Below are 16,259 nucleotides of genomic sequence, written 5' to 3'. Positions count from 1 at the left end.
GACAGAAAGCGCATGGGAGGGACGCGGGGTCAGAACGCGCATGGGAGGGACGCGGGGACAGAACGCGCATGGGAGGGACGCGGGGTCAGAACGTGCATGGGAGGGACGCAGGGTCAGAACGTGCATGGGAGGGACGCAGGGACAGAACACACATGGGAGGGACGCACAATCCAGTCAAACACGTATATGTGCTGACCACTCATCTTCCCCACAAAAACTATCCACGCCACACTCATTACAACTGCTTTGGAAAAGCCTGAAACTCACAAGAACTTACATGTCGTGGGGACACCTCCTAATCCCAGGAGCACCTTCTGATTCCCCACCCCACTCTCAGGACCCACAAGTCTTTCCCATGGAGTGGCCTGGTACCCCTGCTGAGAGCCAGCTGGCCATGGACATGGGGCCGTTCCGGGATGGACACTTCTGCTCCATGGCCCAGCACGCTGTCATCACACCAGCCTCCATTACTCTGAAGCAGGATGTGCGTCCTCTGGCCTGCTCTTCCTCAAGACCCTCCAGGGTCTCCTGCGTTCCTGTAAGAGCTTCAGGACTGGTCTGTGGCCCCTCCAGGGGCAGCATCCTCCCACGATGCCCCCCATGACTGAGTGGCGGGGGAACCTCCACGGTCTCGCCATGGCCGCCTCTCCCTTTGCTTGCCAGTTTCTGCCACTGGTGAGTTGGTTCTCACTTCCGGTGCACATGTGCTAGCAACTGTCACTCTTCCCGATGGACCCAGCTCTTAGCATCGTAATTCCATCCGTTATCATTATAAAGCGTCCTTCTTTACCTGTAGAAGCATTCTTTGTTTAAATTCAGTCTTCTCAGATATTAGCAGAACACTCCAGCTTTCCTACGGTGATGGCCTCTGACCCAGTTGTCCATCCACTCGTAGTTAAAGCTCTGAATCCCCTCACATTCACGCCGCCACTCTGCTTTCTGCTCCTCAGGCCTCACGTAGTTTTAGTGATGGCCTCTGACCCAGTTGTCCATCCACTCGTAGTTAAAGCTCTGAGTCCCCTCACGTTCACGCCGCCACTCTGCTTTCTGTTCCTCATGCCTCACGTAGTTTTAGTTCCTGTCTTCCCTTTTCTGTTTTCTTTTGCATTAAGTGAATATTGTCCAATGTAACATTTTGGTTCCTTCTGTGAACTCCAAGTATCTGTGTCAGGTCTCACTTAACTTAAAAAGTTTATTTTGCCAAGGTTGGGGTCACCTGCCCGTGACACGGCCTCAGGAGGGCCTGACATGTGCCTGAGGTGGTCGGGGCACAGCTCGGTTTTACACATTTTAGGGAGACATGAGACATGAAAGAACATATGTAAGATGAACACTGGTTCACTCTGGAAAGGTGGGACAGCTGGAACCGGGGAGGGACTTCCAGGTCACAGGTAGACAAGAGACAAATGGCTGCATCCTCCTGAGTTTCTGATCAGCCTCTCCAAAGGAGGCCATCAGATCTGCACCTGTCTCAGTGAGCAGAAGGTGGCTTTGGATAGAATGGGTGGCGGGTTTGCCCTGAGCTGCATCTGTCTCAGTGAGCGGAGGGTGGCTTTGGATAGAATGGGCGGCAGGTTGGATAGAACGGGAGGCAGGCTGGCCCTGAGCAGTTCCCAGTGTGACTTTTCCCTTCAGTTTCATGATGGTGGGGCCCAAGGTTTATCCTCCTTTCACACTTGTATGATTTGTTTCATGATGTATTTTGAGTTACTTCCTTAGCGTCTGCTCTTGGGTTTAGCATACATATATCTCGCTCGATCAGAATCAATTTTGGACTCATGCTGGCCTAATTCCAATTCGATACGGAGACATGGCTGCTGCACAGCTCAGCCCCTCCTCACTTTGTGCTTCACTGTACGATACCACATCCATGCACGCCATGAACCCAACAATGCATCGTTGTAATTATTTACAGCAGGAGTGAGAGCAGGTGCACACTCGGACTCCTCACTTTGTGCTTTACTGTTTTTTTTTTGGAGACGGAGTCTCGCTCTGTTGTCCAGGGTGTAGTGGCACGATCTCGGCTCACCGCAACCTCCACCTCCTGGGTTCAAGCAATTCTCCTGCCTCAGCCTCCTGAGTAGCTGGGACTATAGGCGCATGGTGCCATGTCCAGCTAATTTTTTGTATTTTAGTAGAGATGGGGTTTCACCATGTTGCCCAGGCTGTTCTCGAACTCCTGAACTCAGGCAATCTGCCCGCCTCAGCTTCCCAGAGTGCTGGGATTACAAGCATGAGCCACCGTGCTCAGCCTTGCTTCACTGTACAATACCACATCCATGCATGCTACAAACCCAACAATGCATCGTTGTAATTATTTACAGCAGGACAGGGAGCAGGTGCACACTCGGAGCGCAGTGAGACCAACCTTCTTGTTCAGCACTCCTGGGTCTCTTCAGCTCTTGTTGTAAATTCCAGTCACCATCTGCTGTCATTTAATCCTAGGCCCCTCCTCGGCGCGGCTACTGGCAAATGTTACATCTCCACGTGGTATGGGCCCAACAATACAATTAGGTACAAAGAGTTGTTTTATTTCGTTTTGTGACAGGGTCTTGCTCTGTGGCCCAGGCTGGAGTGCAGTGGCGTGATCTTGGCTCACTGCAACCTCCCCTCTGGGTTCTAGTGATTCTTGTGCCTCAGCCTCCTGAGTAGCTGAAATTACAGGCGTGCACCACCACGCCCAGCTAATTTTTGTATTTTCAGTAGAGACAGGGTTTCACCATGTTGGCCAGGTTGGTCTTGAACTCCTGACCTCAAGTCATCTGCCCACCTCGGCGTCCTAAAGTGCTAGGATTACAGGCGTGAGCCACAGCCACCACATGCCCAGGCATAGAGTGTTACACTATAAAACTATACTGCTTTTTAAATTAAGAGAAGAAAGGAGAAACAACACGCTACCTTACAGAGTTACATAATCTGCATTCCTTGTGCTTGCTTGTTTGTGTGGATTCAGATTTTCATCTAAGTCACCTGCTTTCAGCCTGAAGAGCTTCCTTTAGAACTTCTTGTAAGGTGCGTCTGCTAGTGAATTCCCACTTTGTCTGGGAAAACCCTGCCTTTGTTTTTGAAAGGTTGTTTTGCTGGATACAGGGGCCTGGGTGTGGTGGTGCCATCTCTGAGGAGAAGTGGCTGTGGTGTGATGGGTTCTCCCACCCTCACGCCTCTCTCCCGTGGACACCTCACACCTCCTCTGCTGCCCTCAGGCCTCTCTCCCATGGACGCCTCACACCTCCTCTGCTGCCCCCAGGCCTCTCTCCCATGGACGCCTCACACCTCCTCTGCTGCCCCCAGGCCTCTCTCCCGTGGACGCCTCACGCCTCCTCTGCTGCCCCCAGGCCTCTCTCCCGTGGACGCCTCACGCCTCCTCTGCTGCCCCCAGGCCTCTCTCCCGTGGACGCCTCACGCCTCCTCTGCTGCCCCCAGGCCTCTCTCCCGTGGACGCCTCACGCCTCCTCTGCTGCCCCCAGGCCTCTCTCCCGTGGACGCCTCACGCCTCCTCTGCTGCCCTCAGGCCTCCCTCCCGTGGACGCCTCACGCCTCCTCTGCTGCCCTCAGGCCTCTCTCCCGTGGACGCCTCACGCCTCCTCTGCTGCCCTCAGGCCTCTCTCCCGTGGACGCCTCACGCCTCCTCTGCTGCCCCCAGGCCTCTCTCCCGTGGACGCCTCACGCCTCCTCTGCTGCCCCCAGGCCTCTCTCCCGTGGACGCCTCACGCCTCCTCTGCTGCCCTCAGGCCTCTCTCCCGTGGACGCCTCACGCCTCCTCTGCTGCCCTCAGGCCTCTCTCCCGTGGACGCCTCACGCCTCCTCTGCTGCCCTCAGGCCTCTCTCCCGTGGACGCCTCACGCCTCCTCTGCTGCCCCCAGGCCTCTCTCCCGTGGACGCCTCACGCCTCCTCTGCTGCCCTCAGGCCTCTCTCCCGTGGACGCCTCACGCCTCCTCTGCTGCCCTCAGGCCTCTCTCCCACGACGCCTCACGCCTCCTCTGCTGCCCCCAGGCCTCTCTCCCATAGACGCCTCACGCCTCCTCTGCTGCCCCCAGGCCTCTCTCCCGTGGACGCCTCACGCCTCCTCTGCTGCCCTCAGGCCTCTCTCCCGTGGACGCCTCACACCTCCTCTGCTGCCCTCAGGCCTCTCTCCCGTGGACGCCTCACGCCTCCTCTGCTGCCCTCAGGCCTCTCTCCCGTGGACGCCTCACGCCTCCTCTGCTGCCCTCAGGCCTCTCTCCCGTGGACGCCTCACGCCTCCTCTGCTGCCCCCAGGCCTCTCTCCCGTGGACGCCTCACGCCTCCTCTGCTGCCCCCAGGCCTCTCTCCCGTGGACGCCTCACGCCTCCTCTGCTGCCCTCAGGCCTCTCTCCCGTGGACGCCTCACGCCTCCTCTGCTGCCCTCAGGCCTCTCTCCCGTGGACGCCTCACGCCTCCTCTGCTGCCCTCAGGCCTCTCTCCCGTGGACGCCTCACGCCTCCTCTGCTGCCCTCAGGCCTCTCTCCCGTGGACGCCTCACGCCTCCTCTGCTGCCCTCAGGCCTCTCTCCCACGACGCCTCACGCCTCCTCTGCTGCCCCCAGGCCTCTCTCCCATGGACGCCTCATGCCTCCTCTGCTGCCCCCAGGCCTCTCTCCCATGACGCCTCACGCCTCCTCTGCTGCCCCCAGGCCTCTCTCCCATGAAGCCTCACGCCTCCTCTGCTGCCCTCAGGCCTCTCTCCCATGGACGCCTCACACCTCCTCTGCTGCCCCCAGGCCTCTCTCCCATGACGCCTCATGCCTCCTCTGCTGCCCCCAGGCCTCTCTCCCATGAAGCCTCACGCCTCCTCTGCTGCCCTCAGGCCTCTCTCCCACGACGCCTCATGCCTCCTCTGCTGCCCCCAGGCCTCTCTCCCATGAAGCCTCATGCCTCCTCTGCTGCCCCCAGGCCTCTCTCCCATGAAGCCTCATGCCTCCTCTGCTGCCCTCAGGCCTCTCTCCACCAACCCCTCACGCTTCCTCTGGTGCCCCCAGGCCTCTCTCTCTCTCTCTCTCTCATGCTTCATGCTTCCTCTGCTGCCCCCAGGCCTCTCTCTCTCTCTCTCTCTCATGCTTCATGCTTCCTCTGCTGCCCCCAGGCCTCCACCTCATGCCTCCTCTGCTGCCCCCAGGCCTCCACCTCATGCCTCCTCTGCTGCCCTCAGGCCTCTCTCCCATGAACGCCTCATGCCTCCTCTGCTGCCCCCAGGCCTCTCTCCCACGACGCCTCACGCTTCCTCTGGGCCCCCAGCCCTGCTCCCGGCATTTCCTCTTCCACTGGGATGTGCCTAGGTAAGGATCTTTGTGTTCATCCTATTTGGAGTTTGTTGTGCTTCTGGGATGTATAAATTAATGTTTTCCATTAAATTTGGGGAGTTTTCAGTCATTATGTCTTTGAATAGTTTTTCTGCTCCTCTCTCCCCTAAAGATTATCTTTCTTAGTTAATTATCCAAGATTAAAAACAACTTTGATGTGTAGGGTTTCTGGTGGAGCACTATTCCCTGTTGTCTAGGAGTGGGAGCTCACGCAACCCTCCCAAACGGACAAGAGGAGGTGAACCTCAGAAGGACCCTGCCTGCCGCCCTGTGTCTCCCACGCAGGCTGACCACACACCCCTGTGGAGAAGAGCTGAGTGTTGGGATCTGGGTACTCGTGTCAGGAAACTAAGCCTTTAAAACGTGGTGCTGTTTTCCTTTCCTGTTTATCACTGCACCAGATGGGACAGGAAACGGGGGCACCAGGACTAAAATCTCCAAGTACTTAGGGAGCCATCGTCAGCTGTTGTCTCTGTCAACAGATCATGGGAACGACCAGCTCATCTTCTTGCCAGTAACATAACAGCTCCCACCATGCTGTGCTATGTTTCTTGGCAGTTAACTCAATGTCGTTTTCACTTCTCCGCGAACTCTAGGAATGATCTGAAGAAAGAGGCTATGGTATATTTTAAAGTTGCCTTTGTGAGTGATGATTCACCTCCGGCCACCAAAAGCATAAAAGGATAGGCTCAGGGACAGATCAACCGCACGGGGACCTCACCCAACCACAGGCTCAGGGACAGATCAACCGCACGGGGACCTCACCTAACCACGGGCTCAGGGACAGATCAACCGTACGGGGACCTCACCCAACCACGGGCTGAGGGACAGATCAACCGCACGGGGACCTCACCCAACCACGGGCTCAGGGACAGATCAACCGTACGGGGACCTCACCCAACCACGGGCTGAGGGACAGATCAACCGCACGGGGACCTCACCCAACCACGGGCTCAGGGACAGATCAACCGTACGGGGACCTCACCCAACCACGGGCTGAGGGACAGATCAACCGTACGAAGACCTCACCCAACCACAGGCTCAGGGACAGATCAACCGCACGGGGACCTCACCCAACCTGTGCAGGAGACCTCACCTCACCTGGGCGCCTGTTCTTTTCGGTACCTGGAACTGGTGTTGGGACGGTGTGTCTGTGAGATCCTTAAACATTCTGAAGATGACTTGTTTGGTTTTTTATTTTGAGGATTTATTTTAAGGAGTGAAAGTGCCCGGCAGGCGGCTGCATATAGAGCAGGCATCTGATGTTTGTTGACTTGAGAGAAGAATGAATCACTCTTGGTAGACAAGTAAAAAACACAACCTTCCCCCTTCTGTTAAAACTCATTTTCAAGTTCAACTGACATTAAGATTCTGTGGAACAGCTTGGCCACGCGAAATTAGCAAGACATACCACCAGCTAGAGCACTGACGGGAAAGAGCAGAGTTACCTCCGGCTTCTGTACGAAACACGTCGCCACGCATGGGAAAGAATCATGATGAAACCTACATGTTCGACATGCAAAAATAAAAAACTCAAACCACATTTACTTCGTTACAAGCAAAAATTTCATGTGAAAAATTTCAAAACATTCACATCTCACTGAATACCCCAAAACAGGAATGAAATAAAACTGGAAGTCCCTGGTCCTTAAGGAAGAAGTGAGGTCCCCAAAGTCCAAGAGTCACAAAAACCCAGCTGGACAGGAAGCTGAACAGACCCCACCGCCCCACCCTTTTGAGGGGCACACACGGCCCCCAGCAGTCAGGCTGCTATCGCGGCCACATGCCTACAGCGATCCGCAAACGGCAGGCGTGGCGCAGGCAGGGAGCAAGCGCCGAGTCCCACCCGTCCCGGCCGTGGGTATGAGAGTCCCACCCGTCCCGGCCGTGGGTATGAGAGTCCCACCCGTCCTGGCGGCGGGTATGAAGGCTGCGCAGCAGAATCTGAACAGACTCCCAGGACACTTTATTCTCCTGATCTCAAATTCTGAAATCACCCAAGCCCACCGAGTCTGTAAGACATAGGGTGAAACGGTAATTACAGTACTGATCTGGTCCTTGCCCGAGGAGCCAGAATGGAGAGGCAGAGCCCCAACCGCCTCCTGCAGCTGGGAGGGCAGCATGGAAGCCGCGCCAGAGCCGAGGGGTTTTCTAATCGTGCTCGTGTGGTTTCACCAGGGAGGGTCAGTTCCGTGCTTGTGTGGTTCTCTAATCGTGCTTGCGTGGTTTCACCAGGGAGGGTCAGTTCCGTGCTTGTGTGGTTCTCTAATCGTGCTTGCGTGGTTTCACCAGGGAGGGTCAGTTCCGTGCTTGTGTGGTTCTCTAATCGTGCTTGCGTGGTTTCACCCGTGAGGGTCAGTTCTGCCGTGCGCAGGTCATTTAGCAAAAAAAAAAAAAAAAAAAAAAAACCACAAAAACCCAGGGGTGCTAACTCCAGTCCTGGCCCCCAAGTCTTCAGCAGCTCTGGGTCCCGACCCGCTGAGCGCCACATCCAGTTGCCCACAGGGGGAGACACGGATGCAGCACGTATCCTGGATGACGTGGCTGGCCGCCAGCAACACCCTGACTGGTCTTAGTGGAAAAACACTTTGGGTTTCTTCTTTTAATTAGAAAAAAAACTATCAGGTTAAACCACCTATGTTCATACAAAGAGCACGCTGCAAATCCACAGATACTAACATGGCCACAGCAGACAGACTCCTTGGAGCTGGCTCAGCTCAGCCCCGGGCTAGAGGGTCTTCAGGGGAGGGCAGTGGAACCCTCCCAGAGGCCCCCAGTGCACCGCCTTCCCCGGGCCTGACCCCAGAGCTTCACGACAGACCCAATGGGTCTACACCGAAAAGTAAAGGAAGGTTCGGCCAGGCAAAACCACCCCGTAATTCATGTGGGAAGAACCAAGGCTTGTTATCACCCAATACGGAATTTCAAAATCTCTCCTAAAACAATTTCATATCATTTCAACACAGCTGGAAAATGCTGCTTTCTACGTGGTAAACACAGAGTGGGCTGCCAGGAGAGAAGCTGCACTCATTTCCCTGCTAAACCACAGAGCTGCAAATCAAGTGATTTTCTGTAAGTAATTCCTGCAAACGGGAACAATGACTATCTTGTCTTGTCTGCATTTGTTGCTGGAATTTCTGGCCCAATTTTGTAACTAGATTGCCTGAATGAGTTACGCTCTTTTCTTGAAATGCTGTTTATTCACCTACAGGAGAGCCTAAGAGTAAGACCAGACGTGGGGAGAAAGAAAGCAGTCTGCACTGTCTTCTTCACCACAGACACCAGACGTGCACCTGGAGCGCCCCCTGCTCGCCTGCTGAAGCTGGGAGCAGCTCCTCCGAGGCTGGCGCTGCTCCTACCTCATTTCACAGGTGAGGAAACCAGGATGCAGAGGTCCAAATACCGGCCCACAGCCCCGCAGCAGACGCAAGAAGGCTCTGGAGACCAAGTTCTCAGGGCAAATCCTCGGGACACGCGTCTGTACTGAGGATGTCGGCAGGACCTGGAGGGCCACATCCTGTCTAACGGGCGGGCAAGACAAAGCCTCCGAGGTTACCTCGGACGGCCTCGGAGCAGCCCTGGAGCTAAAGACGGGAGCCGTGCTTCTAAATCCTCAAGAAGATGCTGCCACCTGGGGTTACGCAGCCCGCTGACTGCGGACGTGTAGACAGGACAGACACTTTCTCAGGAAGCTTCTGGGAGATGTACTCCACCAAAATGCAGAGACAGAGAACACCCCAGAGAGTGGGGAAGGCAACTCCAGGGGGTGGCGAGCAGGGCGGGCGGGGGGAGGCGGGGACCTGCGGGGGAGGCCAGGGGAGTGGAGCGGAGAGGCAGCCAGGGATTCAGAAACAGGCAAAAAGGAAGAAAGCTAACAAAGTGAGGTAATTATCAAATCCAGGTAAAACAGATGTTTAAGAAAGGGAACAGCATCACCGTGTCCTATTGTATTTGGTAAAAGCAATTTACGGTCATAGGAAACACTGCATCATTCCACACCCCCAAATCCTGGCGTGTTGATATTGGCAGGGCGGAGGCAAGAAGAGACGCAGTCTGTGTGTTGAGCGCTAAGAATCAACAGACGGCACCCAAAATGCCTAAGGGCACGGCAGGTCTCCGCCACCACCCAGAACCGGGCAGTGAGGTGGGTGCCTTTCACACAAGGACATGCACGGGGGATGCGGGACGGGGACCTGTCCACACCCTGGGTTTCATGCCTGTTCATCGACCAACCTGAGAAAAGATGTCTCAAAGCAAACCGGCTCCTCCCCACCATTCGACAGCAGCACAGAGATCCAGAGAACAAAGCCGATTAGTGGAGAAAGATGATGTCAGAAACTGCGATGAGACCGTGAGCTAAGCGTCTGGGAAAAAAGCTAAATCCCCCCCTTACTAAAAAATAAATCTTAATTTACAAAGACTCATATGTAGAAAAGGTCAAACGTAAACGCATCCAAGGAAAAGACACAGGGTTAAGATTCTCGGACAAGATTCAGAACCAAGCAGCTGTCAGATCTGCACAATAGTAACATCGCTGCATGGCAGAAATGTCACCAAAGTTAAAGGTGACAAAAAGCTACCTTTCACGGCAATGCAGAAAACACTGACCAGTCACAAGGAGCAGGTGAGCAGCGTTTAGAGTGCGCTGTTGCGGCCAAACGCCCGAAAACAGGCCTCATTCATGGCGAAGGAAGCGCAAAGCAAACCACGGTGCTCAGCTCTTCCCACCCACAGACCGCACGCCGGAGGCGGGGACCACTGTCACCGGCGGGGGACCCACATCAGGCACCACCCTCGACATGCAGGACGCTGGCTCCTGACCAGCAGTGCCATGTGCAGACCCTGCACACGCCTGTGCACACATACAGACCCCGTACATGCCTGCGTGCACACATGCAGACCCCCCCACACCTGCAGAACCCACACACGCCTGTGTGCACGTGTAGATACCTCACACACACGCCTGTAGACACCTCACACATGCCTGCGCACACGTGCATACCACCACACGCCTGTGCACGTGTAGACACCCCACACACACCTGCGCAGATGTACAGATCCCCCCACACACCTGCACACACGTGCAGACACCTCACACGCCTGCACACATGTAAGATGACGTGGATCAGCATGGAGACAACCAAGTGGCCATCACCAGGGGCTGCTGAGTTTGGAAGCTGCTGGTGTCACACACAGAATGGTGGAGGGCGTGAAGAATGAGATGCAGGCAGGCGGCCCACCAACTGCAGAGTCACCTCCGGGAGCCCGTGTCAGGCCCCTCCCACCTCAGACCCCGCACTCACCTGGGCCCCCGGCCCCCTGCTGCACTCCTCTCGCTGGACGCCGGTGCCCCGAGCGTCCGCTCCCTGCGGGTCCCTGGCTTCCGGGGCTGGGGCTCCTCCTCCTGCTCCTCAGGCCTCCTCTTCTCGCTGTCGCTGTCGTCGCTGCCTTCTCCAAGGATGTCGTCCACCTGACAAACAGCCAAGAGTCAGCGACAGACCTCCTTCCCGGGCCCCGTCCCCCCGCAACAGGCTTCTCCCGGCAGAGTCCAGGGCTCTGAGTGCAGCAGGGTGGGGGCTGGAGGTAGCACTCTGCTTTCTACCTGAGCCCTGGGGCTTGAAACTCAACCAATCCTTAACAAAGCCCCGGGCAAAAGACGCTTGGAAATCCACAGAGCAAACCCAGACAGTCGGTTCGCAGGCAAAGATTGTGTTTAAATTCCTTCTGTCCCTTATGTGAACAGGGACTTTATTCCTAGTGCACTGTTGGATTTTATGGTGAATAATCAGAATATTTGCTTGAAATTTTCAAGATCAATGAGATTCACAGCACGACTCCCGAGTGGCAGGGCTTTCGGGGAGGTGTCCCAGTCCTTCCCATCCTGGAATCTGGGAGGAGAGCAGCCACCTGGGGGTGGAGACGTGGCCGTGCCACAGGGACGCTCGCTAAGATGTCCACCCGCTCGCTCTGGGCACGCCTCCAATTTGGGAAACATGCAGAGAGGGCGACTCCTGAACACCTGGGGTGAGCTCAGCCGGCCCCACGCCTGACACGTGTGACGCGGACGGGAGTGGCAACACAGGCGGCAGGCAAGTGAGCAGGTGATGCGAGTACCGCATCCAAACCTCAGCCTCCCCGAACCTCAGCAGGCGGGAGGTGGGTACCGTCAGTGCCTCGATGTGGCGGCGGGAGAGGCTGAGCCCAGTGCCGGGAGGTGAACTCAAGTTCTCCCCTCCTCTCCTGAACTGCACGGAGATGGGAGAAGGACGCACAGAAAGAACTTACACCCAGGAGCGAAGGGCCCGCTCGGCCGATGACTAGCGGAGAGAAGAGCACTTTATGTCCAGCATGGATCACGTCGGAGAGGTGTTGGCGGGCAGCTCTCCCGGGGGCTCCCATCCCAAGAGCACGGCCCTGCTCACAGCTCTCTGATGTTGAGGGCGTCTGTGTGCAACGGCACAGCCCCATGGTCCCTGAGACAGGCAGGTGAGGCGGGGCAGCCTGACCACAGTCCCCCAGCGCAGGCTGTTTCCCAGGAGGGATCTGGGGGTGCACACCTGGCTGGGGCCTCGAGGGGCACTCACCGACGCCGACCTAACCCCACCCCCGCAGCAGGTACGAGAAACGGCCACAGAGGACGGAGCACAGCTCCTGAGACAGGCGCGGTTCGGAGCAGTCGAGGCCGAGTCCAGAGTCACAGAGACTCGGTGTGAAGCCACTTTGATCAGGAATCACAGCTCAGCCCCCGAGCCCACATGGAGGCCGACTCATCCACCCCGTCCACTCTGCAATTTCAAACTCATCGCCACGTGTCCAGCTAGTCACAGCACATGTGCCCTGGCCTGAATCATTAAAAGGCAGAAACATTTTAACCAATGGTTAATTAGCTAAGGCAGCGGCTTTATCATCAGGTCATTATAATGATCTCTAAAAGTAACACGTTCCCAGGGACGCTGGCATGGAATGGTATTTAATAAGAGCATCTGGTTACTCGACAAGGTTACTGATGTTCACACTTCACCAGAATGCTTACATCACTGAATTTACTGTGTCGACGGCAAATCTCCTACGGGAATAATTCTACTAAATTCTATTCTGAAATACTTAGGGCCTTTAACACGGCATCATACCTTGTCAAGAGAGAAAAACAAGGCAGTGTTAAAATCTGTTATTTTACATTTGACAGCCAAGGGCAGGCAGGCCAGCCAGCATGGCAGCCCACGGACCCGAGGGACCCTCGCTAGTGTGGCGCCCCACCTGGGAGGGCCTCAGACGTCCGTGCCAACGCTGGTGAGGCAGGGCAGCCCGGCACGTGCCCCCGTGCTGCTATCTGGAAGATCTGGAGGTACGTTTTGCACAGCCAAGCCAGAAACGTGGGCACACATTCACATTAAAACCTGACCTCGCCTACATCATGCTCCCCTGATCTCCTCTCCCTCTTTCTGCCTGACTCGTGTAAACACACTGATGTGGGAACGACACCTACCTTTCCTGGGCTTGTTTTTACAAAAAAGGTGACTGCGCTTTCTGAAAAACAGTTTTCTTCACTACAGAGGCTCCTTGACTCAGGATGGGGTCACGTCCAGATGAGCCCATCACAGGCTGAAAACGTGTCAGCACAGCCGGCCCAGCCGCCTGCCACGCTCAGACATTACCCCATCGCTGGCAAAGTCGTCCAGCACAAGGCCGACTTGGAACAAGCTGTTCTACAGAATTCTGAGCCAAGACTTCTAATTCAAATTGTGCTTTCTACCAAACACACGTCACTCGCACATCATTGTAAAGTTAGAAAATCGTTAAGCGAACCATTGTAAAGTTGAGGTCGTTTGTATTTACTTCACTTAAAACACGCTAACATAATTTTTTTAATCTTAAGGAAAATTTAAAAGTATGTAAAGAGAAAAAACACAAATGAATTCATACCTAAGTGTTGGAATTTCTACCAAAGAGCAAATACAGATAACAGCAGATGCTACTGTATCCTGTCAATGCACGGAAATGAAATGTTTCTACCAACCTCCCTGCACGACCCTGGATCACAGAATAAAACTCTCCCCAGCTCTGCCCTGGAGTGAGGTGGGACGGCTTCGAGAGAGAGGACGGGAAACAAGAAGAGACACAGAGCAAGGTCGGGAAAGCACCCTGAGCATGAGAAGCAGAACAGGCAGGAACAAGGTAACGCAGCTGGAGAGGCAGCGGACGCCGGCTTTGGGGCCAGCAGAACAGGCAGGAACGAGGTAACGCAGCTGGAGAGGCAGCGGACGCCGGCTTTGGGGCCCAGCAGGCTTTTCCGCAGGGGTGTACAGGGGACGGGCCCCACCTCAACCCTCGGTGATCTCCCAGCCCTGGTTCCGGCACCTTCCCTTCCCTGCAGTTCCATGATCACACAGGAACCTGCAGGGGGACCGACACATGGGTGTGAGTCTCTTTGTGAGCTGGCTGAGACAGGCGGGTGTTTGTGCACAAACACACCAAACGCACACCCGTCCTGTGCCGAGGCTGCGGTGCGAGGATCCACACACGCCAAACGCGCACCCGTCCTCTGCTGAGGCCGCAGCGTGAGGATCCACACACGACAAACGCACACCCGTCCTGTGCCGAGGCCGCAGCGCGAGGATCCACACACGCCAAATGCGCACCCGTCCTCTGCTGAGGCTGCAGCGTGAGGATCCACACATGCCAAACGCACACCCGTCCTGTGCCGAGGCCGCAGCGTGAGGATCCACACACACAACACACATTCGTCCTGTGCTGAAGCCACAGCACGAGGACTGAGTGCTAGTCACACACAGTCACCAGGCACAGTGCTTTGGCCACGCCCACCACGAGGAGACTCAGGGACTGTGTGGGGGTGCATGCTTTAGAGTCGCCTCCAGAAGAAAAATCCACGTTAGCGAGTTCTCACATCTCCTGTGATTTTGGGAGCACTCCTGGTGAGAGCGAGTTTTCATGTCCCAGGTGATTTTGGGAGCACTCCTGATGTTAGCGAGTTCTTACGTCTCACATGATTTTGGGAGCGCTCCTGGTGACAGTTGAGTTCTTACATCTCATGATTTTGGGAGCACTCCTGTTAGGGAGTTCTTACGTCTCACATGATTTTGGGAGCACTCCTGGTGACAGTGAGGTCTCAAGTGATTTTGGGAGCACTCCTGATTACAGTGAGTTCTTACGTCTCACGTGATTTTGGGAGCACTCCTGATGTTAGTTCTCATGTCTCACGTGATTTTGGGAGCACTCCTGATGTTAGTTCTCATGTCTTACGTGATTTTGGGAGCACTCCTGATGTGAGTTCTCATGTCTCACGTGATTTTGGGAGCACTCCTGATGTGAGTTCTCATGTCTCACGTGATTTTGGGAGCACTCCTGATGTTAGCGAGTTCTCATGTCTATGTGATTTTGGGAGCACTTCTCATGTTAGCGAGTTCTCAAGTCTCATGTGATTTTGGGAGCACTCCTGATGACAGCGAGTTCTTACGTCTGGTGATTTTGGGAGCACTCCTGATGTTAGTTCTTAAGTCTCACGTGATTTTGGGAGCACTCCTGATGTTAGTTCTCATGTCTCACGTGATTTTGGGAGCACTCCTGATGTTAGTTCTCATGTCTCATGTGATTTTGGGAGCACTCCTGATGTTCTCATGTCTCAAGTGATTTTGGGAGCACTGATGTTAGCGAGTTCTCATGTCTCTGTGATTTTGGGAGCACTTCTCATGTTAGCAAGTTCTCAAGTCTCATGTGATTTTGGGAGCACTCCTGATGACAGCGAGTTCTTAACGTCTGGTGATTTTGGGAGCACTCCTGATGTTAGTTCTTATGTCTCACGTGATTTTGGGAGCACTCCTGATGTTAGTTCTTATGCCTCATGTGATTTTGGGAGCACTCCTGATGTCAGCAAGTTCTTACATCTCGTGATTTGGGAGCACTCCTGATGTTAGCGAGTTCTCATGTCTGTGATTTTGGGAGCACTCCTGATGTTAGTGAATTCTTACGTCTCATGGGATTTTGGGAGCATTCCTCATGTTAGTGAGTTCTCATGTCTCACCTGATTTGGGGAGCACTCCTGATGTGAGTTCTTACATCTCACGTGATTTTGGGAGCACTCCTGATGTTAGTGAGTTCTTACATCTCATGTGATCTTGGGAGCACTCCTGGTGATGGTGGCCCCACACCCGGCCTCTGTTCTTGAGGCATTTTATCAGGGTCATCATATTTCTTGGCTTCCACGTATATTAAATGCAGAATTTAAAAACGGTTAAGATAAAATTACAATGTTAATTTTCATGGCTTTCAGGTTTCTTCAAAGCCGTTGCAGGTCAACGCTTACTGACGCCATGCCTCGCTCTGCTTAGGCACGTTCTGGACGTGGAGGTCAGAAGCATGTGCTACACGGGGACCGGTTTTCCTTGAAAGCAGTGACATCAAGTGAGTGGTCTGCTAGCTGTAGAAGCCTCCGTGGTTTAAATCCAAGAAGAAATTCAGATGCCTACTGGGTCTCAAGGAACTGGGCACACATTCCCACAGCACTGACCAGGCGCGAGTTCTCAAAGCTGCTCCTCACATGAGGGGCGGGGAAGCCCTTGTCAGTGTGGGTGGGAGCAGCATCCCCCACGGCAGGCGCTACTCTTGGGTCAGCAACTTTGCCTCTCCTCTGTCGACGTGGAGACCCTTCCTCTAACACTGGAGCAGCCAATGCCCACCTAACACACTGACGCGCCGGAAATGGCCAGAGGTCTCGACACCCCTCACTCAAAGGCCCCCTGACAGGCTGCACTTGACCCTGGTTCCAGATCCTCTTGACTCCCCATCGTCTGTGCCCCAAAATGAGCAGCCCCACCCCATGTATCCCCAGGATGAAGAGGGGCCACGGCAGCCTCCAGGGAGCACCCCGGGACAGGTACCTAGTCCATCTCACAGGCCCACGGGGGGGTGCAGGCAATGGGCCCG

At 55.0% G+C, this 16,259-nt stretch overlaps 1 protein-coding gene across 4 annotated transcripts in view; it reads right to left on the bottom strand.

Annotated features, from left to right (window-relative positions):
- The window catches only part of CTDP1 (CTD phosphatase subunit 1), a 78,105-nt gene that overhangs the window by 7,712 nt on the left and 54,134 nt on the right, over window positions 1–16,259 (bottom strand). For 2 of the 4 annotated variants that reach the window (XM_003805202.7, XM_034943410.4), the window contains one exon: window positions 10,622–10,788. In XM_003805202.7, the coding sequence (XP_003805250.3) occupies window positions 10,622–10,788 (167 nt within the window). Of the gene's footprint in view, window positions 1–10,621; window positions 10,789–16,259 lie in introns of those variants that run through there. The other 2 variants (XM_063597388.1, XM_055102372.2) reach the window with 2 other exon arrangements.

Source organism: Pan paniscus, chromosome 17, assembly GCF_029289425.2.
Source record: "Pan paniscus chromosome 17, NHGRI_mPanPan1-v2.0_pri, whole genome shotgun sequence".
Taxonomy (NCBI): domain Eukaryota; kingdom Metazoa; phylum Chordata; class Mammalia; order Primates; family Hominidae; genus Pan; species Pan paniscus.
This window is presented reverse-complemented; position numbering and strand designations above follow the sequence as displayed.